This window comes from Sciurus carolinensis, chromosome 2, assembly GCF_902686445.1.
Source record: "Sciurus carolinensis chromosome 2, mSciCar1.2, whole genome shotgun sequence".
In the NCBI taxonomy this organism is placed as follows: domain Eukaryota; kingdom Metazoa; phylum Chordata; class Mammalia; order Rodentia; family Sciuridae; genus Sciurus; species Sciurus carolinensis.
Genome location: NC_062214.1, coordinates 19,518,480 through 19,541,538, shown reverse-complemented (window position 1 = coordinate 19,541,538; position 23,059 = coordinate 19,518,480). Strand labels below are relative to the sequence as shown.

At 42.0% G+C, this 23,059-nt stretch overlaps 1 protein-coding gene across 4 annotated transcripts in view; it reads left to right on the top strand.

The window, feature by feature from the left end:
• Positions 1 to 23,059, top strand: part of Dhx35 (DEAH-box helicase 35) — a 75,427-nt gene continuing 52,368 nt past the window's right edge. For 3 of the 4 annotated variants that reach the window (XR_007107244.1, XM_047541478.1, XM_047541477.1), the window contains exons 1-3: positions 1 to 40; positions 6,349 to 6,482; positions 10,147 to 10,239. Coding sequence is in view for 2 of the 4 variants with exons in the window: in XM_047541478.1 (XP_047397434.1) it covers positions 1 to 40; positions 6,349 to 6,482; positions 10,147 to 10,239 (267 nt within the window). In the remaining 2 variants the exon portion in view is untranslated. Of the gene's footprint in view, positions 41 to 5,666; positions 5,792 to 6,348; positions 6,483 to 10,146; positions 10,240 to 23,059 lie in introns of those variants that run through there. The other variant, XM_047541479.1, reaches the window with a different exon arrangement.

Genomic DNA, 23,059 nt, shown 5'->3' with positions numbered 1-23,059 from the left:
ATGGCTGCGCCCTTGGGACCCGTGAAGTTCTGGCGACCCGGTAAGGCCCTCGGCAGAACTCCGGGCAGGGGCGGCGGCCTGACTTCGGCCTTGGCACCGCGGCCAGCGCCTTGGGGGCTGCCGACCTGCTCCTAGGCTTGACCCGGGTGGGCTGGGCACCACCGCCTCTGTGCGGGTGGTCTCTGCGACTCTGGCTCCCACAGTGGACCGGTGGGATTGGGGAGCCCACCCTCAAGCTGGGCAGAAGCTCTTTGTGTGACCTTGTTCGAGTCTCAGCCTCCTCGAGCCCCGTTTTCCTTATTACTGTCCCTGCCCACCCCGCGGGATGGGGAGTCCTAAAACTCCCACTCGCGACTTGCTGCAGCCCTCGGGCTACTTTGGGGCGGAACAGGCGGTGCTGCTACGGGTTTAGGAGCTCCAGCCACGGAGGCAGACTGCTGGGGTTCAGATCTTCGCCTACGCTTTATAGTAGCAGAGTGACTTTGAGCAAGACGCTTAACCTTTCTGAGCTTTGGTCTCTTCACCTGTAAAATGGGCAGAATAATAACCTTATGCTTTCGGGTTGAATAACGAGCGTGACACATGTTTGATGTAAAGTGCTCGTAAAAAGGGAAAGTTATATTCTTCAGATATCACCCTGAATGTTTACAAGAAAGTGAACACCACCACCACCCACTTCCTCTCTTGCACACTAACAAATCATTATCACAAAATGCTCTGTTTTGACACTCACTAATCAGGTTTTTATTGAATTTATATATACCAGACCATGCTAGATGCATTGTACTTCCTTTTTGTCCATTAGTTTCAGGTAAAAAAAAAAACCACAAATCTTTCTTTTTTCTCTTTTGGTACTGTATAGTGAGCACAGGGTCACTCCTCTGCTGAGCTGCATCCCAGGCTTTTTCATTTTTATTTTTTATTTTTGAGACAGGATCTCGCTAAATTGCCCAGGCTGGCCTCTAACTTGTGATCCTCGTGTCTCAGCCTCCCCCGTTGATGGGATTATAGGCATGCCAGTTACCAGCTTATTACCCTTGCTGGTCTGCATGTGCAAAGTATATTGCACCAAAAAGAAATGAGACAGAAAAGGTAATATAGGGAAAGTTTTAAAGGTTGTTTTTGTGTTTGAAACTCCATATATATGATATGGAGTTTATGATATGGGATATGGGAGATAAACCCAACCCAGATGTGTATTTAATTCTTTTATAAGATCTGTAGTTTGCCTGTTAATGGTAGTTTTATGATTCAGCATTTCAGGGCATCAGTCAGTTATTCATTTTGAGTTTTATTTGCAGCCAAAACTAAAATCCCATTAAATAATGGGTTACTTTTTATGTTGTTTATTCAAAATTTTAGTAATAAAATCAAAATATTCAGTATAATAAAGAACTGAGTGAATTGTTGAAAATCAGACTAGGGTACTACTGTTTTGGTTAAAGAACATGGAATTACTCAAGAGTTTTATTCCATTTAGTTCTTTGAGTGTGCACTTATTGAAACTCTAACCCCATAGTCAGGAGACAAGTAGAAATGATCAGGGCTCTTTTCTCAAGATGTGCCTCTTTCTCAATTGAATATGAAGTTAGAAGCTTGTTAGAAGAGATTTTTAAATGAGGCAGAATAAGGTGGTGTTAAAGAAGATGGGCTCAAGAGTCAAGACTGCAGTGGCCATCTTGACCAACTAGTTACTAACTTGGTGGCTTGACAAAGTTAAGTGAGTGCTTAGTCTCGGTTACTATCTGTAATTTGGCCTAGTGGAATTGTGAGGATTAAATGAAATAATATATGAAAGGTTGAAAGGCTCTTAGCATTAGATATGTAGCTTTTTAAAATTATATGGAAGAAGAGGGAGGGAAAACCCATCATAAAGAGGATAGTATTTTTGGAATGCACATTAAGGGATGTTTCTTGGAGAGGTAGGGAGATAGAACTGGAGGCAAAGGGTGCAGTGTGAACAAAGGCAGAGTGGAATTTGTGTCACAAAAATGCCTGCAAAACCAAAATAGCTGAGTAGTAGCGTGATGGTGTTATATGGCAGGGTGTTTTTTGGTACGTGGCAGTAGATGCAGCTTCAAAGGTAGGGAGGGGGTCTCATTGTCTAAGATCTCTCTGGCAAGTTAAAGACTTCTCTTTTTAAGCAGGGGAATTTTTTTAAGTAAGGGAATTACACAATCTGGTTTACTTCAGAAAAGTAATGTTGCTGGTGGTGTAGCAAGTGGATGGATGGAGGAGCAAACTAGAGGCAGGGACTTTTTTTTTTAAATAGTGGGTATCGAACCTAGGGCTTTGCTTTGTGCACACTTGACAAGTGCTCTACCACTGAGCTACATCCCCAGCCTTAGGGAAACTCTTAAGAGAGGGTGGTACTAGCATCCAGGAGGGTGCTGGAAACCTCAGTCCTGGGAGCTCAGATGAGGGACCTACTGGAGAGATGTTTTGGAGGTAGGTAGGGGAGAAGGTGAAGTCACTAATGGCTCCGATTTCTGGGCTGGTAAGTGGTTCTCAAATTCTGCCATAGAGTGGAATTTCTTGGGAAGCTTTAAAAAATCCCTGTGTCCTTTTGTACCCCATATCTCAGAAGTTCAGAGAGCTAGGAACCAGGCAGCAGTATTTTTTAAACCCTTAGGGGAATTCTAGCCTGTATCTAAACTTGGGAACCACTTGTCTAGGTAAACTGTCATTAACTGAGATGGGAGTAGTTTTAGTACACACTCATTGGGCCCTTGCTTTGTGCTGGTCACTTTGACTTCACTTACGGTATTAAGCAATCACAATATCTTTGTAGTGGAGTTAGTACTCTTATTTTACAGATGAGCAGACACAAGGGCAAGATATGAAATGGGTTGTGAAAATTGCAGGGAGGTGGTTGAAGCTGTATATACGCCTAGACATTGGAATGAATCATGAACATATCCTGTAGGTCAGGAGTCCCGGGCTCAGATAGCTACAGGGCCCTCTCAGACTATCTAAATGAGTGGAGCTGCTTAGTGGAATAATGAACGATGGGGACTGTGGCACACTAGAGCGAACAAACACTGCACAGGTACGCCCGGTGCAGGTATGCCTTGGAGCTTGCATATGCTGAGGCAAGGAGCTGTACTGGGCGCCACCTAATTGTTACCACATGGGCTCAGAGTTGCCAGATATTTTTCTTTTTTAAAAGTAGCCTAATATCCAGATTCAAATGTGAATCTTAATGAAAAATATTTGCATGGTCATTTTGATGAACCAAGTTAAAACATTTTAGCAATAGCATATCTAGGGACCTTAAGCTACCAGTTTGTGATCTCTACCTTAGTAGTGTCTTTTTATAATGTACCTGAAATTTTTGTAGAAAAAACATTCACTGAATTTTCTAGCACATGTGGATCAGCAGGGCCTGTCCATTTCCATTTGCTTACTCAACAGATGTTAATGGTTGCTGTCTGGGAACCTTACAGAAACTTTATAGCAACAGCTTTGAAACTTTTTGACCTGACTCACAGTAAGAAATACATTGTGTTGTGATATAGCACATGTACATAGCTGAAAATTGTACAAAAATAATGCAGCTTTCTGAAATGTGCTCTGATAATTCCTGTTTGTTTCTTTTATTTCTTTTGTTCTGGGGATCAAAACCAGGCCCTGTGCATACTTAACATGGCCTCTACCAAGCTTCACTTTTAAAAAGGCTTCTATGAGCCCTGTATCAATTTCATATTTCACTAATGGGTCACCAGTCAAATTTTGAAAAGTTGGGCTAGTTGAAGGGAATGCTGGATTGGGCCTTTTTTAAATAGGTGGAGAAATGAAGGCGTTCATGGTTTGTGAAAGTTACGAAGCTGATATTCCCTGAAGCGTAGAGTAGACGCACAGTGAAGAAAGCAAACTTAAGCAGCTGCAGTGGGCCATGGCATGTGTACAGAGGCAAGGGAGTCCTGATGTGCTGGTTTGACTGATCGGAGTCTTTTGTAAGAAAAAAATAAGCTCTTTATTGATTGACAACCACTATTCTTGAGAAGAGTTCATAATAGAATATCCTGAGGTGGACTGGGCTGTGGGTTAGAGACAGGGAGGGATGGGATAGTGAAGAAGACCTGCTGTATTAAACCCTGATGTGGGAGGGAGTAAGGCTTTGCAGGAGCAGGGTTAAAATATTCCAGATATGGATAGGAAGGTTTAGAATGTTTTGAAATGGAGAGAATTCTGGACAAAAACACGGCAGAAGAGGATAAGTTTTTTTTTTTTTTTGTATTTTTGTTTCTGGGGATTGAACCCAGGGGTGCTTACTTAACTTCACTGAGCCACATCCCCAGCTTTTTTATGTTTTATTTGAGATGGGGTCTCACTGAGTTGTTAGGGCCTTGCTGTTTCTGAGACTGGCTTTGAACTTGTGATCCTATGCCCAGCCTTCCAAGCTGCTGGGATTACAGGTGTGTACCACCAGACCCTGCCAAAGATAAGGTATTCTTTGGATAGTTTTATTGGGTAAAGATTCCAAGGAGTTATTAAGATGTAGCAATAATGAGAGAAAAAAAGGACAGAAAACTTGTTTCTTAGAGCACAGGCTTTGTTCCAGGTTCTGTTCTATCTTTTATCTTGTTGAAAGGAAGGTCAACATTTTGGCAAAAGCAAAAGAGTAGTGCCCCACTTATCTGATTTTTTGGCAATCTTGAATCTCTGGAACATAAAAACCGTGTTCCTGGAAGTAAATGAAAAGGGGATGGAGATTTCAAGCAGTGATTCTGAACTTAGCTTTAGAACTATGGACCCCTGTGCTTTCTATTCTGATAAATTGTATTCTGGTGGATTCTTTCAGAATAGGGAATTCATAGCTTTTATCAGATTATTAAAGGGATTCAGGACCCCCCAAAATTTTAAAATTAAATCACTAGGTTCAGCGTTCTTATCACAAAGCCCCTGTACTTTCTTATAGCATCACAGATTCTGAGTTCAGAAGACCTGTGAGATGGTAGTTTTTGGTAATTATCCCTTTGGGTGCCCCCAGTGGGGTGCTGCACAGCAGGGGTCTGAACTACTAACATAGGGTTTTTACTGGTTTGCAAGGCAACATACTGCATGCTGAACAGCTTTACTAGAATTGTCTTCCTCATGTTGGGTGGAATTCTGAACTCTGTGTCATTGACTGGCTATTCCCAGTTCTATCCTAGGGCCCCCGAACAAATAAGCGTGAAAAGTTACAGAAGCTGATCATAAAATTTGAACCCATGTTTCTCGTGAGGCTTTTTACTTTTCAGACTAATGGTCTACGGTACCTTCACTAGGCTTTCAGAATGGGGTTTGTTTCCCCGTTCTTCACTGTGCTGAGCACCAGTGTGCCCTTGTTCTCAGCAAGGCGCCTTGGCTGTCTCTTGTTTCATCTGCTCTGTTCAGTGTTTCTGGAAGAGCATTTCCCACAGTCTTCCTACTCTGTGTTCTGATGGGGCCGCCACGTAGTGCATCCACTCCATTGGCTGTGAGTGAGTGGATGGGTGGCTGTTGGGTGTAAGCTGGGAAGAGAAGTCCCTGATGGTCCAGTACATGCCCCCTTAGCCTGCCGCAGAGCACACCCCTGAGACGCTCAGTCCCTCTTACTGTGTCTTTAGTTCTCTCCATGGCACCCTTTACTACTTTATGCACCAACTTACATTCTACAGGAAGAAGCAAAACAGAGAAAGTTCCACGAGGTGGGCCTGCGCCCGCACTGCTCCCTGTTGTGTTGCCCACACTCAAAGCGGTGCCCAGCACACAGCAGGTCCCCCCTCCACCCTCGCTGGGGTGTGTGTGAGAGTGATCGGCAGAGGAGGTGAGAGCAGGAGCTGTGGCCCTGTCAGCAGTCTTGTTTCCAGTTCCTGTGGAGAAGCCACCCCCAGGGACTGCAAGGAACTTGTCAAGAGGTGCAGAGATAAGGAGGAGAAAAGCATGGCAGACTTCAAGTCATCCCTGAGTCTTGTTGCCATCTCACAGTAACAGGATTTGTCTGTGGCCTCAGTGAATTCTCGCTGGGTTTCTTTTACTTCTGCTCAGTATTTGATAGTACACAGTTGTAGGTGGCATGGGAGCCCAGTGGGATTGTCATCTCTTTTGTTTTTGATACTGCAGTGAAGCTTTCTGGGAAGATTTTTGTGTTCTGATAGGTACTTTCCTAGCTTTATTGATTTATTTATTTTAAACTTTCCGAAACTTAATGTTTAATACTAGTTTGAGATAAAAAAGCATTGCTTCTTGTCTAGACTGTGTGGTAATTCCTCTTCTATCAATATGTTGTTTCTCCAAATGGATATCTTGGTCTTTGAAAAATTAAAAATTATGTCCTTTTTTGTTCACTGTATCAGAGAATCTGATGAAACATTTCTGCTGCAGGTACAGAGGGGCCAGGTGTCAGCATCTCTGAAGAGAGACAAAGTGTCACTGAAAACTCTGGGACAACCATTGTTTATAACCCGTACGCCGCCCTTTCCATAGAGCAGCAGAGGCAGAAGCTGCCCGTGTTCAAGGTATGGCAAGTCTGGGCTGCTTTGGGGTCTGCTGAAGCTTTATCCTTGGCACCAAAAGACAGTGTGCCCTTACTCTTAGTGTTCTTTGAACATAGTGAGCTAGAGGAACCCAGGTCCTAAGGGAACATTTCTAAAACATGTGTGTGAGCTAATTGTATAACTCTTGAAAGTCCTTGAGATGGAAAGAATTGGACAGTTGTTCCTTTTCCCCTTCATTGCTTTCAATCATGGATGATTTCAAACCCAAAAAAGCAGGCAGAATAGCTCAGTGAATATCTGTGTACCCAGCTTTAACACACCAAGTTTTGCTTCTTTTTAAAGATGTATTCCTTTAAACAAGTCCTTTTGTCCAGACTGTGCTGGTAATTCCTCTTCTTTTAATATATACTTTCTCCAAATGGATATGAAACTGCAGCCTTCTTACTTTACCAGAGTTGCCTGCATTGGACTTTATGTGGCCCCAAACATTTTAGTTACTTATGAACTGACAGTCTCAGGGTTTCTTCCTAGATGACTAACTTGAACCATTACATGTGAAAGTTAATGATTTTGACCCTCAGGAAATGAGATGATAGGTTCACTGTTGCTTCTTCTCCGTGGAGGGTCACTGGTTTTGATCCACAGTGAAGTCTCTAGACTCTGGAGGCAGACTTGAAGCTTCACCATTTGTGTGCTGTGTGACCATGCTTCACCTTGTTGAGCTTCCATTTCCTTACCTATGATGCAGGGCGAATGGTGGCACCCACCTCATAGGGTTGTTACAGTGACCATGAGATGATCCAGGCAGAGTGTTTGGCAAAAGGCCTGATATGTAGTAAATGCTCCAGTGCAAGGAAATTACTCTTTTCTGGGTACTCACATTTTGGCTTTTTCTTGGCTGTTTTTCATTTGCTGTCATATAAGATAAAATAAATGTAAAAATGTTAAAACAGTGAAAACAAGTTGAGCTGTATTGATAGGATTAAAATGAACTTCGATCCTCCTGCCTCAGCCTCCTGAGTTGCTGGGATTACAGGAGTGTGCCACCACAGCTGGCTTGTCTTGGCTGCCTTCTGTTGGCTGGTGTTCTCTTGGGGTCCCAGACACTGCTGAGCAAAGTTGTTCTTGTTCTTTTATTCCTGCCAGCTCCCTTCCTTCCTGCACCTGAGATTGAACCCAGGGGTTCTTAACCGCTTAACCCCGGAGCCACATCTCCTGCCCATTTTATATTTTATTTAGAGACAGGGTCTTGCTAAGTTGTGGAGGCTGGGTTTGAACTTGCAATCCTCCTGCCTTAGCCTCTGGAACTGCTGGGATGATAGGTGTGCACCACTGTAGCCAACCCAGCTCCCCATTTCTGAAACTCAGTCCTACTTACTAGCTCTCCTTGGTTTCACTGAGCCTGGTGGTATTACTGACTTTCTTCCAGTCTCTAGACCAGAAACCTTGTTGTCATCTCTCAAATGTCACACACCGGACGCTTTTTGTCTGTAATTCTGCTATGACCCCTTAAGCCTGTAGCCCATGAAGCTGGAATCATTTCCTTCAGTTTCTTCGCATCCAGATCAGTTTTGTATGCTGTTGTCAATTTTCTCAAAATGATTGCAGCCCATACTGCCTCCTGGTATAGTTCAGATCCTTCAGCTCTGCATTAAGTCTTCACAATGAAGCCCTAACCACCTCTCCCAGCTCATTTCCAAATCAGACCTGAGCTTTTCATAGCCCTCTCTAATAGACTTTGCATAGTTTATTTCCATCTTGCCTTGGCTTTTGTCATTTGTGTTTCCTAGAATGCCTTGTCTGTTGCTCTGTCTGTATTCAAATTGTCTTTCAAATTTTCCTTTACTGTTCATCCACCTATCTGTACATAGGTTCATTTGAATTTACCATTTATAAAATAACTGTAAAGCACCCAAATCTTTCTTTTTTCCCCACCCAACATGAAAGGAAACACAAAGTCCAAGAAGAAACATCTACCAAAAGTCCTTAGACCACCTGCAGCAGAATCTCCTTTGGGTGCATGCATAAGTACAGATTTCTGACCCCACCCAGCCCTACTGAAACCCTGTGATAGGATGAGGAATCTTTATTATTTTATTTATTTATTTTTTATTGTTAGTTCTATTTAGTTATACACGACAGCAGAATGCATTTTGATTCATTGTACACAAATGGAGTACAGCTCTTCATTTCTCTGGTTTCTACATGCTGTAGAGTCACACCGTTTATGTAATTACACATGTACACAGGGTGATGATGTTTGTCTTATGCTACCATCTTTCCTTCCCCCTGGAATCTTCATTTTAAACAAATGTCCTAGAAGATTTTCACATTAAGACTTGAGGATTACATACCTAGATCCCAAATAATGCCAAATTCAAAGGCTGGAAGTAGCCACCGCCTTATTTGCTAGCTAGAAACTGGCAGCATCCCAGCTCTCCTCGTCCTTACCAAGCACCTTGTTGGTGTGGCGACAGTGAACTGAGCATCCGTCAGAGAGGGAAGCGGATTTTCCTCCATTCCAAGCCAGGTATTTCTGGAATCCCTTCATCGGCTTCCAGTCCATCACTGTGTCTGTATCAGCTGTGTATAGAAATACCTTCTGAGGCCAAAGAGAGAGGGTGTTGGAATGGTTGTGGCTTTTTAATGGTAAAATCAGTGTTTCTGCTCACACAAAGTAAAAGAAATACATATGTTGAAATATAAATGTAACTTGTGAATGCTTTGTTGTGAACTTGGACTTAGAGGGAGAGGTAAAAGCATATTATTTATATTTTTTCCTTTTTCTTTCTTTCTTTCTTTTTCTTTTTTTATTTTTTAGTACAAGGGATTGAACCATACACATACTAGTCAAGCTATGTCCCTAGCCCTTTTTCTGGGACTTTTTACCCATTAATAAATAAAAAAAAAAACTTTCTTTTTTGCTACAACAAGCAATGCACTTTATTTTTTTATTTTTTGAAATCATAGATAAGAACTTGTTTTTTTCCCCCGTATCTGTAAAACCTTTTTAGTTAGACAGCACATGTGTGTCATACAGAATTCTGAAATCTCCCTCGCATCCTGTTCCTCATCTTTTTGCCTTCCCTAGAGGCCAAACTGTTTAGTTTTTTGTTTCATTTTTTTTCCCAGAGAAAGTCTACATATAAATATGTAAGTATATTTGAATTTATCCTTTCTTTACAAATACAAATACTAGTATATTATTCACACTGTTCTATACTTTGCTTTCTTTCCTTAATGTATTCTGCAGGTTGTTCTGTTTTAGTACAAATAGAGACTTATTCTTTTTAACAACTGAATTATTTCCTTATAGGTGTGTTTCATAACTGATCAAACACCTGTTGATGAACATTAAACCGTTTGGATTTTTGGCTGTTATAAACAGTTCTGCAGTGAGCTAGTCTGTTAAATGCATCTTTGTGTACATGTGTTAGTATGTCAGCAATAAGGGAAAATCTGAGATAAAGAGTTGGCACGTTTTCTATTTTGATAAGTATTACACTTGCAGCTGTGTCAGCTCATGCTGACACTAATGGTACCTGGGAGTTGGAAATACATTTTGATAATCCTTTTTAAGATTTACTTTACTTTGAAAACAGCTCATTTCACAGTGTTTAAATATTTTTGCTTAGGTCTTTTGAGATAACGTGGCTATTTACAATGTATAGTTATTCTTTTTCAGCTTAGGAATCATATTTTATACTTGATAGAAAACTACCAGACAGTGGTGATTGTTGGAGAAACAGGATGTGGGAAAAGCACACAGATTCCTCAGGTGAGTACATGTTTGATATGTCTTTCCACAGATTTACTTGGAAGCAATTTAAGAATGTCTTTAATATCATTTGCATTTTAAGGTCTCCCAGGAAATATTTACCTCTCAGTTAAGGAATACTCACTTCAGGTATTTTTTAGTATACTTTTAGAGTTTATCATTTCTTTGGTTAGTACTAAAGTTAACAGTTGTCTTCAATTTATTATAATTCTAAAATAATAATAAAGCAGCCATTTTCTGAAAAGATCAATGGGGTCTTATTCAATGATATGTAATACATAGTTTTTGTCTTCAAATAACTACAAGTTGAAGAGGTAGAGTTGAAGGAGTACAATTTTACTGTAAGTAAAAATTGGCTATTCTAGCCAATTATTCTAGCAGTGCTGTGGAAGAAACATGTCTTACCAGGAAAATTAGTATTTGGTGTGGATAGGATTGGAAAGAAGGATCTGGAAAGACCTTGTAAAGGAAATGGAATTTGAACTATCCCTTGAACAATTGGTGGGAGAGAAGTGGGGAGATATTCTAACCCAGTGAATAAGTGTGGAGTAGTGTAGAGTGAGGTCAGTATGTGTCTTAAGAACCTTGACCTGACTGGTGACAAGTGGCAATTAAGTGACCAGTGCTGAGAGTCTTGACTATTGTTTCCTTCCTTTGTGTGTGTGTATGTAGTACTGGAGATAACTACCACTGAGCTGCATCCCCAGCCCTTTTTATTTTGAGATAGGGTCTCACCAAATTGCTGAGGCTGTCCTTAAGCTTGTGATCCTCCTGCCTCAGCCTTCTGGGTCTCCAGGATTACTGATATGCTTCACCATGCCTGGCTATCTTTCCTTTCTTTTGATAAATTTTTATTAAAGTATAAAAGATATGTAGGAAAGTACTATATCATAATTGTATCACTCGATACATTTTTATAAGGGAATAGACTTGTGTTTCAGTTCCTAGATTAAGACATACAACATCAGCAGAACCCCAGCAGCCCTCTTGTGTCCTCCTCTAGTTGCTGCCTGATCCCTCTCTCCACCCCTTCAAACATGCATACAAGGGTAACTCTTCTCCTGGTTTCTGCCACTGCAGATTAGTTTGGCCTGTTTCTGAATATTAGAAAGTAGATCTTTTGTCCAACATTATACACTATCGCGCTCCCTCTGGCCGCAGAAAGAGACACGACAAACGTCTGAAGCTTTGGAAGTTTATTATGCACAGTCCCTCTCCTACACTTCTCTTACTCCCAGCTTCCGCGCACTCCCAGCTTCTCTTCTCTCAGCTTCTTCTCTCAGCTTCTTCTCTCAGCTTCTTCTCTCAGCTTCTTCTCTCAGCTTCTCTCAGCTTCTTCTCTCAGCTTCTTCTCTCAGCTTCTTCTCTCAGCTTCTTCTCTCAGCTTCTGCGCACTCCCAGCTTCTTCCGCCCTCAGCTTCTTCTGCCCTCAGCTTCTTCCGCCCTCAGCTTCTTCCGCACCCTTACTCTCCCACCCACCAGGCTTATATACACTTTAACCAATCGGGGGGGGCACACGAGGTAAACCGCGGACAGCTGCAGGCATAGAATAGGTACACGAGGGGGGCATGCTCTAATCACATCGTTAACTAGCCAATCATTGGAATTCGCTGGTTGTTTACTGTATAGCTGGCCGCTTTTGGCTCAGCGTCAGGCGCCATCTTGACCGTGCCCAAGGCTGGGGGTCCTGGAAACCCCGACAGATCCCCCTTCTTTATTATTAAACTAAGGCTCGGGACTGTGTCTGTCTTAGGTTGAGTGGTCAGCATATGTCCTTACCCGTCATCAGAGCCTGCAGAGCATGCTGCAGCTCCTGTCTTAGGTTGGTACACAGCCACCTCCTTCATTACCCGTCTTTGACTACCGGTCCAGCATCAAGAGCCATACTAATGGGGGGCTGTCGGCCTTTAGGGCGGTCATGGCCTGATGAAAGATAATTTGATCTCTCTATTGGCTAGCTTGTAGATGCATGCCAAAACGAATGAAGAGAAGGAGGCCAAGGCAGAGGAGTACCACCATAGCTCCTAAGCCTGCCCGCTGTTTGACAAATCTATAAACAGAAGAAAAACCATATAGCCATATTGAATACAGAAACAATATACATCCCAGTAGTGTTACAATATGGGCAACACAAAACAGCTCTCAGGGAATAAACGCATCCCAGTCCCAAAAGTTCTTGCAAGGTATCCACTTGTTCTTATAATGAGTCCACTCTCTGATAGAGTCTCTATGGTCTGCAAGACTGCAGCTGCATTCTCAGCCAAATGATCGTTGTTATGGTTGTGTCAATGCTGCTACTGCAAGGACTGTGATGACAATGATCACGGCTGTTGCAATGTCAAAGCCTCTCCTGCTTCTCGACAATAGCACTGGCAATTCTACATCTGCAACAGAAACTAGGACTGGTAGGAAGATAGAAATGTGCAAATTGCACGGGTGGCAAAAGAACCATTCCAGCATTGTGAGAGATAGCACACGGTTAGTGAACAGTTAAGAGGTGTTATTAGAAATGTTAGTTGGTAGAAACATAAAAGGGAGGAAATACACAAGCTGACGTGGGAGGAAAAGCAATATCACAGCTAGGGTCAGCAGAACGAGTTGCTCTACTCTGGATCTGATTTGTAGTATGATTCCAACGGCAAAGTGCAGAAATTCCTCCTGTTAAAGCAAAGAAAGGCTAGAGATATCCTTGTCACCAAAAGCAGCACGACCTGAAAAATCATCAGTAGAATTGACAGGCTTGTAGAGGAATCGGTGAAAAGCAAGAAAAGAAAGGATAAAAAATGTGTTAGTTAGAAGTAAAAAATATGGCCAGGCTAACAATGGCCCATAGGTTCCGGGTTTGCCTTTCCGTCTGAGTTTTTGTTATTGGAGGAAGGCTCAGGCTCGCCATTGCGAGGAGGAGCAGCATCACTTGCATGCTGCTTTCCCTCAACAGTAACCAATTTGCACTCGTTAGCCCAACGTGTTTCCCTTCTGCGCCTTGGGCAAAGTCCTGGGGCATAAGGTGTAACAGATTTTACTATAGTTATCTCTTATCTTTTGTTAGGGCATTATCTCCTTGCTGCTGATTTTGTGCATCTATTGAAGCGTATTGACCTTCTCCTATTAACATTTCTATCGGGAAACCTTGCCACTATGTTTCTGCAAGCAGTTTCAACAGCTATTTCTTGCCACTGAGCTCTCCAATTAGACATTGTCCTCCAGATAACACTGCTCTGCATACCTGTTTCCAAATAGTCTTAACTGCCTCTTTAAAGTTTTTCTAATGGTTGATGGTATCTCCATTTGCTCCTCAAATACGGGCAGGTTCTACAAATTTTGAAGCTCTTTTTATTAGGCTTAGGTTTCTCCTACCTTTTCCCCTTGTTCTTAAGTTTTCACTACCACTTGGTTATTTCTTTTTGGGGGTTCTTTATGTTAGACTTAGTTCCTTTTTTCCCTTGTTCTTAAATTTTTTGAGCAATTATTTTCTAGGTCACCACCACTCAATTTTTCCTCACTTTATTCTCTTTAAGAGTTCTTTTCTGTTATTATTAGATCCTGTTCATGAAGATCCCCCTTGTGGCACACTGAGCAGCTTTTCTTCTATAAACCCTGGACTTATTTCTACTAGGGTTTGAACATATGATCATACAGTGGTCTCCTTATTTTCTAGTTCTTCCCCAGTGTTTCTACTGTAGGGTATTCAAAAAGCCCTCATCCAAAAACCAAGGGGAAACCTTTCCATAGTATCGAGAAATGCTCTAGCTGTTTTTCCTTTAATGGCGTCCCATGGTTTTTTAATAGCTCCCTGAGGGGTTGCTGCATTCTGAATTTAGACGTTTCAGACCCCATTGTTACTAATTTGAATAGCTTTAGTTATGGCAGTTACAATAAACAGTGGCCTAGCTGCCAGGAGCAACGAGATTACTGAAAGGAAAACTATCAAGTGTGCATTAGAATTTTTATAGCGGCTTTTCATGTACTGCCTATACCCTGATTGGACCGCTTCAAACGTGTTTCTACTTTCACTTTAATTGGACCGCGTTCCACGCGTCAGGACCGCTGATGGCGTATCCCGATACCTTTTAACTATTTTATAACCGGTTTAACTTACATAAAATAAAATAAAAAAATTTTTTTTAGATATCTTACCTTGTTTTCTTTATAAGGTTTTCATCTTCCCGGGTTTCGGCACCAGTTATCGCGTTCCCTCTGGCCGCAGAGAGAGACACGACAAACGTCTGAAGCTTTGGAAGTTTATTATGCACAATCCCTCTCCTACACTTCTCTTACTCCCAGCTTCCGCGCACTCCCAGCTTCTCTTCTCTCAGCTTCTTCTCTCAGCTTCTTCTCTCAGCTTCTTCTCTCAGCTTCTGTGCACTCCCAGCTTCTTCCGCCCTCAGCTTCTTCTGCCCTCAGCTTCTTCCGCCCTCAGCTTCTTCTGCACCCTTACTCTCCCACCCACCAGGCTTATATACACTTTAACCAATCGGGGGGGCACACGAGGTAAACCGCGGACAGCTGCAGGCATAGAATAGGTACACGAGGGGGGCATGCTCTAATCACATCGTTAACTAGCCAATCATTGGAATTCGCTGGTTGTTTACTGTATAGCTGGCCGCTTTTGGCTCAGCGTCAGGCGCCATCTTGACCGTGCCCAAGGCTGGGGGTCCTGGAAACCCCGACAGATCCCCCTTCTTTATTATTAAACTAAGGCTCGGGACTGTGTCTGTCTTAGGTTGAGTGGTCAGCATATGTCCTTACCCGTCATCAGAGCCTGCAGAGCATGCTGCAGCTCCTGTCTTAGGTTGGTACACAGCCACCTCCTTCATTACCCGTCTTTGACTACCGGTCCAGCATCAAGAGCCATACTAATGGGGGGCTGTCGGCCTTTAGGGCGGTCATGGCCTGATGAAAGATAATTTGATCTCTCTATTGGCTAGCTTGTAGATGCATGCCAAAACGAATGAAGAGAAGGAGGCCAAGGCAGAGGAGTACCACCATAGCTCCTAAGCCTGCCCGCTGTTTGACAAATCTATAAACAGAAGAAAAACCATATAGCCATATTGAATACAGAAACAATATACATCCCAGTAGTGTTACAATATGGGCAACACAAAACAGCTCTCAGGGAATAAACGCATCCCAGTCCCAAAAGTTCTTGCAAGGTATCCACTTGTTCTTATAATGAGTCCACTCTCTGATAGAGTCTCTATGGTCTGCAAGGCTGCAGCTGCATTCTCAGCCAAATGATCGTTGTTATGGTTGTGTCAATGCTGCTACTGCAAGGACTGTGATGACAATGATCACGGCTGTTGCAATGTCAAAGCCTCTCCTGCTTCTCGACAATAGCACTGGCAATTCTACATCTGCAACAGAAACTAGGACTGGTAGGAAGATAGAAATGTGCAAATTGCACGGGTGGCAAAAGAACCATTCCAGCATTGTGAGAGATAGCACACGGTTAGTGAACAGTTAAGAGGTGTTATTAGAAATGTTAGTTGGTAGAAACATAAAAGGGAGGAAATACACAAGCTGACGTGGGAGGAAAAGCAATATCACAGCTAGGGTCAGCAGAACGAGTTGCTCTACTCTGGATCTGATTTGTAGTATGATTCCAACGGCAAAGTGCAGAAATTCCTCCTGTTAAAGCAAAGAAAGGCTAGAGATATCCTTGTCACCAAAAGCAGCACGACCTGAAAAATCATCAGTAGAATTGACAGGCTTGTAGAGGAATCGGTGAAAAGCAAGAAAAGAAAGGATAAAAAATGTGTTAGTTAGAAGTAAAAAATATGGCCAGGCTAACAATGGCCCATAGGTTCCGGGTTTGCCTTTCCGTCTGAGTTTTTGTTATTGGAGGAAGGCTCAGGCTCGCCATTGCGAGGAGGAGCAGCATCACTTGCATGCTGCTTTCCCTCAACAGTAACCAATTTGCACTCGTTAGCCCAACGTGTTTCCCTTCTGCGCCTTGGGCAAAGTCCTGGGGCATAAGGTGTAACAGATTTTACTATAGTTATCTCTTATCTTTTGTTAGGGCATTATCTCCTTGCTGCTGATTTTGTGCATCTATTGAAGCGTATTGACCTTCTCCTATTAACATTTCTATCGGGAAACCTTGCCACTATGTTTCTGCAAGCAGTTTCAACAGCTATTTCTTGCCACTGAGCTCTCCAATTAGACATTGTCCTCCAGATAACACTGCTCTGCATACCTGTTTCCAAATAGTCTTAACTGCCTCTTTAAAGTTTTTCTAATGGTTGATGGTATCTCCATTTGCTCCTCAAATACGGGCAGGTTCTACAAATTTTGAAGCTCTTTTTATTAGGCTTAGGTTTCTCCTACCTTTTCCCCTTGTTCTTAAGTTTTCACTACCACTTGGTTATTTCTTTTTGGGGGTTCTTTATGTTAGACTTAGTTCCTTTTTTCCCTTGTTCTTAAATTTTTTGAGCAATTATTTTCTAGGTCACCACCACTCAATTTTTCCTCACTTTATTCTCTTTAAGAGTTCTTTTCTGTTATTATTAGATCCTGTTCATGAAGATCCCCCTTGTGGCACACTGAGCAGCTTTTCTTCTATAAACCCTGGACTTATTTCTACTAGGGTTTGAACATATGATCATACAGTGGTCTCCTTATTTTCTAGTTCTTCCCCAGTGTTTCTACTGTAGGGTATTCAAAAAGCCCTCATCCAAAAACCAAGGGGAAACCTTTCCATAGTATCGAGAAATGCTCTAGCTGTTTTTCCTTTAATGGCGTCCCATGGTTTTTTAATAGCTCCCTGAGGGGTTGCTGCATTCTGAATTTAGACGTTTCAGACCCCATTGTTACTAATTTGAATAGCTTTAGTTATGGCAGTTACAATAAACAGTGGCCTAGCTGCCAGGAGCAACGAGATTACTGAAAGGAAAACTATCAAGTGTGCATTAGAATTTTTATAGCGGCTTTTCATGTACTGCCTATACCCTGATTGGACCGCTTCAAACGTGTTTCTACTTTCACTTTAATTGGACCGCGTTCCACGCGTCAGGACCGCTGATGGCGTATCCCGATACCTTTTAACTATTTTATAACCGGTTTAACTTACATAAAATAAAATAAAAAAATTTTTTTTAGATATCTTACCTTGTTTTCTTTATAAGGTTTTCATCTTCCCGGGTTTCGGCACCAGTTATCGCGTTCCCTCTGGCCGCAGAGAGAGACACGACAAACGTCTGAAGCTTTGGAAGTTTATTATGCACAATCCCTCTCCTACACTTCTCTTACTCCCAGCTTCCGCGCACTCCCAGCTTCTCTTCTCTCAGCTTCTTCTCTCAGCTTCTTCTCTCAGCTTCTTCTCTCAGCTTCTGCGCACTCCCAGCTTCTTCCGCCCTCAGCTTCTTCTGCCCTCAGCTTCTTCCGCCCTCAGCTTCTTCTGCACCCTTACTCTCCCACCCACCAGGCTTATATACACTTTAACCAATCGGGGGGGGCACACGAGGTAAACTGCGGACAGCTGCAGGCATAGAATAGGTACACGAGGGGGGCATGCTCTAATCACATCGTTAACTAGCCAATCATTGGAATTCGCTGGTTGTTTACTGTATAGCTGGCCGCTTTTGGCTCAGCGTCAGGCGCCATCTTGACCGTGCCCAAGGCTGGGGGTCCTGGAAACCCCGACAATACACGTGAGATTCTTCCGTTTTTGAGTGGATTTCCAGTTTGTTCATTCTTGTTGCTGCATAGCTGGTGTCAGCGATCCATAGCCCAGGGCTTGTTTTTGTAAATAAAACTTTATTGACACAGAGCCATACTTGTTGAGGTATTCCCGAGGCTTCTTTCATGCTATAGTACAGAGTTGAGCAGTTTCTATGGGGACCCTAAGACCTTCAGAGCCTAAAAATGTGTTATGTGACCCTTTATAGAAAATGCTTGCTGATCCCACAGTGTAATAGTCTACTGTATGAGTGTTCTGTGGTTGATTTATCCTTCCTACTGTTGATTTTCAGTCAGGTTGTTTCCAGTTTTTAATTGTAATGACCAGTGCTCTGGTAAGCCCACTGCAGCTTGTTTTTGTTAAAACATGTGCATGTTTCTGTTGGTTTATGTAGAGTAGCCATAACGGATCATGTTCAGCTTTAGTAAAGAGCGTCTATCAGTGTTTCAAAGTCATGTCCTTGTAGGTCTTAGGAACATAATGAACAGAACTATAGGAACATTTTAAAAATTCAGACACAAGATGACTGAGAGGCCAGAGGAGGCAAACCACCAAGGGCTATTGCACTGGGGTTGTTGGAGCTTTTGTCCAAGCATGGTAGTGGGATGCTAGGGGAATAGGAATGAGCGCAGTTTTAGAGTTAGGTGCTCTCGTCATTAGAAACTGGTGGATAGTTGTGATGACAAAGGGAAGGAACAGAAGTGGACTACCAAGCCTTGCTGCTTGGGAATAGTGGTAGTGTTAAATGAGGTGGAAAAGCAAGAGAGGGGATTGGTTTTGGGGAAAACTGATGAGTTCATTTTAAACAGACCCAGTTTTTCTTACATCATCGATGATCTTTGATGACATTATTAGCAGGAAAGTTTGATTGGAAGTTTGAAACTTGGCAGAGGTCAGACACAAAGGATGTGGAACTGCAGATCATCCACATATTGATAAAACATCCTGATGCTTGCAGGAATGAAAGAGAACAGAAAGAGTTGAAGAAAGAATCAAAGACAAAGCCCCGGGAGCACTAACATTTAGGGCAGGAGCAGAAAGGAGACAGGTGGCCTGGAGGAGATGGCGAAGGAATCAGTAGAACCTGTGGTCAGAAAGCAGAGGAGGGAGGCCTCAGGAGGTAGGTGGGCACCTAGAGAGTGGCCAGGGAGCAGGAGCCCTGATTCAGTCCTGGCTTCTTCATCTTGGGGGAGCCAGACCTGGGGAGTGGGGTGGGAGGAAGAGGAAGAGAAGGGAAGTTCACAGGGAAGGCAAGAAGCAGAAACAGCAGCTCTGGTAGGGTTTTACAGCTGGGAGAGGTTTGGGGAAAGCCAGTGAACATCCTTTTGCAATTTTGAATGTGTGACCGACTGCTTGGTCCAGACTTGTGGGCTTGTCAGTGTCTCTGTGGTTCGTTTTCTGCTCTGCTGTCCCACCCCATTCTGAATAATGGGTTTAGGATGGGGCCTAGATACAGGCTTTTTGTTTTGTTTTTATTTTTGTGGTGCTGGGGATTGAACCCTGGCAGGGCCTTGTGCATGCAAGGCAAGCACTCCACCAACTGAGCTGTATCCCCAGCCTAGACATAGGCTTTTTAAAAGTTTCCCAGGCAATCTTATGTGCAGCTGGGAAAGGTAGGTTGAGGGGAATGACTTAAATACAGAAAGGACAGTTTGAGATGCAGACAGCAGACGCGATGGTGACCTTGGAGCAGAGGTGTGTGCATCAGGAGCTCAGCAAGTTACTTGTTTCTTAGAGAGATGGGGGAAGGGCCAGATTAAATTTCTGAGAGGTCTTTAGTAATAATAAAAAAGTATTTGTTATAATAATAGTGCTACAGTACAAATGTTGTGAGCAGTTTACAGATATTTGCCTATTTAATCCTTGATGATGTAGCAACTATTATTATCCCCTTTTTATAGATGAGGACATTGCAGAGAGGTTGGGGAATATAGAAGAGACATAAAAGGCCATTTGAGATCTAGTAATTTTAGCCTGTTTTGAAATTAGTCTATATTGTTATTTTGTCAGCATAAATTATGTTATGGTAACAGAGAACCTGAAAATCTGAGCAGCTTAAAGACACAGAGGTTTATTTCTTGCTCATACTGTGTGCTCATCTTGGCGTTGAACTGTTGTGTTGTCCCTGGTACCCCGACTGATGGCACAGCTCTTAGGTAGGACTTGTTGATCTTGTTGTGTTACAAGGCACCGTCATGAGATGTCTTCTGAAACCTCTGACAGGAGTGGCCCTCCTGCTCACATTTCATGGGTCAAAGCAAGTTGCACAGCCAGGCCTGATAGCAACAGGGCAGCTATGGGTGTGACCCTCCCAAGGAATGAGTAGCAGATATTTGGAAGAATACAATACACACAGTGTTCTGGTCATTTCTCCCCGCAAGCTTAGCTGCTAGGGAACAGAGAGGGCCTGCTGAGGGGCTGAGTCCTAGGAGAGAACGGCCGGGAGAGAAAGGGAGTAAGGGCTGAGGATTCAGACTGGGCAATGCGACACTACACTCACAAGATTTGTTTTAATATTTTCATTTTTTTGGAATATTTAATAGGTTTGCATGATTTAAAAATCAAAAAAGCCTGAAAGGATATATAAAAAAAGATTTCCCTAGTGCCCTATATTCTGATACTCATTTCTTTTATGCAGATGCAACCAATTTTATCAGTTTCTTGAGTAGGGATTTCATATGCATTTACAGAGAAATGAATATGAATATTCATTCATATATGTATATATATACATATATATATTCTCCCTTTAAAAACACGAATAGTAGCACGTGTACATGTTTTAGTGCACCACCTGGTCTTTTTTCACTAAATGTACCTTCTTCAGTTTCCTAGGTTCTATTATGTGCACCTAATTTATTTTACCAATCCCCAGTTGATGGACATTTAGGTATTATTACAATCATGCAATGGATCAATTTGGCATATATTTCATTTTGTACACATAGGTGTGTGTGTATATGTATATACAGGATAAATACAGTAGATTTGGAGTTACTGGCCCCAAGTGCATGTACATTTGAATTTAATTATTTTCAGGAATTTTATTTCATTGTAAGTACTTAGTTTGGATAGGAAATACATGGTACAAAATTTGAAAAGTACAAAGTAATAAATGGTGAAAAGTGAATCTCCTAAGCTTTGTTGGTTAGTGATTATATTATTGGTCCAAATGTCTGCTATGCTTTCTGTGGATGGCTCTTCCCTTTTCTCCTAGCCACTCAGTTCCCCTTCTCTGAGACAGTCACTGTTTTCAGCTTATTGTGAAGCTGAGTTTGAGTTATGGCCTAGGAAAATCGGAAAGGCTAAGGAACCAAAGGTAAAGGGAGCATTTTTTCCCCTCTCTTTTGCCAAATTTATATAGTAACTTTCCTTGGAAAAGTACAACATACCTAAGCAGTAAACACCAGTTTTAAAATCCTACAAACTATATTTGGAAGCTTGATGATATTTTTTGCTAGAGTCTTAACAAAACAATGGACCATGAAAACAGGCTTTTCTTAGCCCACTTTTGTTAATGGTGTTTTTGGTGGAGTTCTTCCTAATTCCATTCATTAACTAGAAGACCAGATTTGGTGATCCTTAAATAGCATATAGAAGCAAGGTGGAATTAAGCCTCTGGTTTGGTGATCTCCCTTCAATGCATCCATTGCCACCCCCCCCCCTTTTTTTTAAAGATATTCTTTAGTTGTAGATGGACACAATACTTTGTTTTATTTATTTTTATGTGGTGCTAAGGATCAAACCCAAGGCCTCACATGTGCTAGGCGAGAGCTCTACCACTGGTGTGAGGCCCAGCCCCTCACTGCCTCTTGATGTCAGCATTACTTCTCCTCTTAGCAGTCCATGCATGCAGTAGAATTCTGAATCACATGGTGTATTGAGGTGGCAGCTTCATGGACAGATTGTTTATTTTTATGGAAATTTTGTTTCTTTTAGCTCCACTACAAGACATTAGCTGCATACTTGTTTGAATTCCGTGATAGAATTATGTCCTAGTTATGTGTCAGGGCTTTGGTCTCCTGAGTTTCAGATTAGCTGTATGCATGTTTGAATTTGGGTGGTAGAATTGTCTACAGGTTATGCGTCAGGGCTTTGGTCTGCTGAACTTGAATGCCAGCTCCTAGATTTTTATTTGCTTCCTTGGACAAGTTATGTGACCTCTTTGTTCCCTCTCCTGTATGTTGTTGATGATACTGTCTTTTTTGAGGATTTGTTGTGAGGTTTACACAGCTAGCTGCTGGTACTTAGGAGGCTGTTCAGTGAATCTTAGCTATTGTTCTTGTACTTCTGTTCTTGTATTTGTGTTGATTGGGGTGGTTGATAGTATTTTGTGTATGTAATTAATACAAGAGAGAAAAACATTATCGGTTTTATAGCAAAACCTCCTCCCCTTACATTGTGTACAGCATTTTGTTCCTTACTGCTATGTTTTAAACACTTTAACTTATTATAGACAAAGAAAAAAATTGAAAAAATAATATAGAATTCCCTTATGCCCTTCATCTCACTACTAGTTCAGTGATCAAAAGCAGGACCTTAACCTTGGGCACAATGCTAGTACTAGACTACAGATCTTACCCGAATCTCATCTGTTTTCCCCATTAGTGTTCTTTTGCTGTTCTGGGACCCTCCATTGCATTTGGTTGTTACTTTTCCCTTGTTTCCTCCAGTGTGTGAGAGTTCTTCAATTTCTCAGTGTCTATTAAAGAATACTAGGCATTAATTTTTTAGAATATCTCTCAGTTTGGGTGTCTGTCCTGTTTTCTCATGATTGGAAGGAACTTAGGCATTTTGGGCATGAATATCACAGAAATGATACTGTGTCTTTCTTAACGCATCATGTCAGATTTCTCCGATGTTAATGAATCTCATCACTGGTGATGTTAATTTTGATCCCTTTACGAAGGTTTCCTTTGTAAAGCTACTGTCTTTTCCTTTATAGTTGATAAATATCTTGGGCGAGATGATTTTATTTTGCATATCCTGCTTCTCTTCAAACTTTAGCCTTCAAATTTTAGTGTCTTTCAGTGAATCTTATCTGCAGAAGTGATGATTTTCTTTTTTCCCTTTTTCTCAATAATAAATTATTATGGTCAATAATAAATAAATGGAATCTTCTCTAAGAAAGAACTGTCCCTT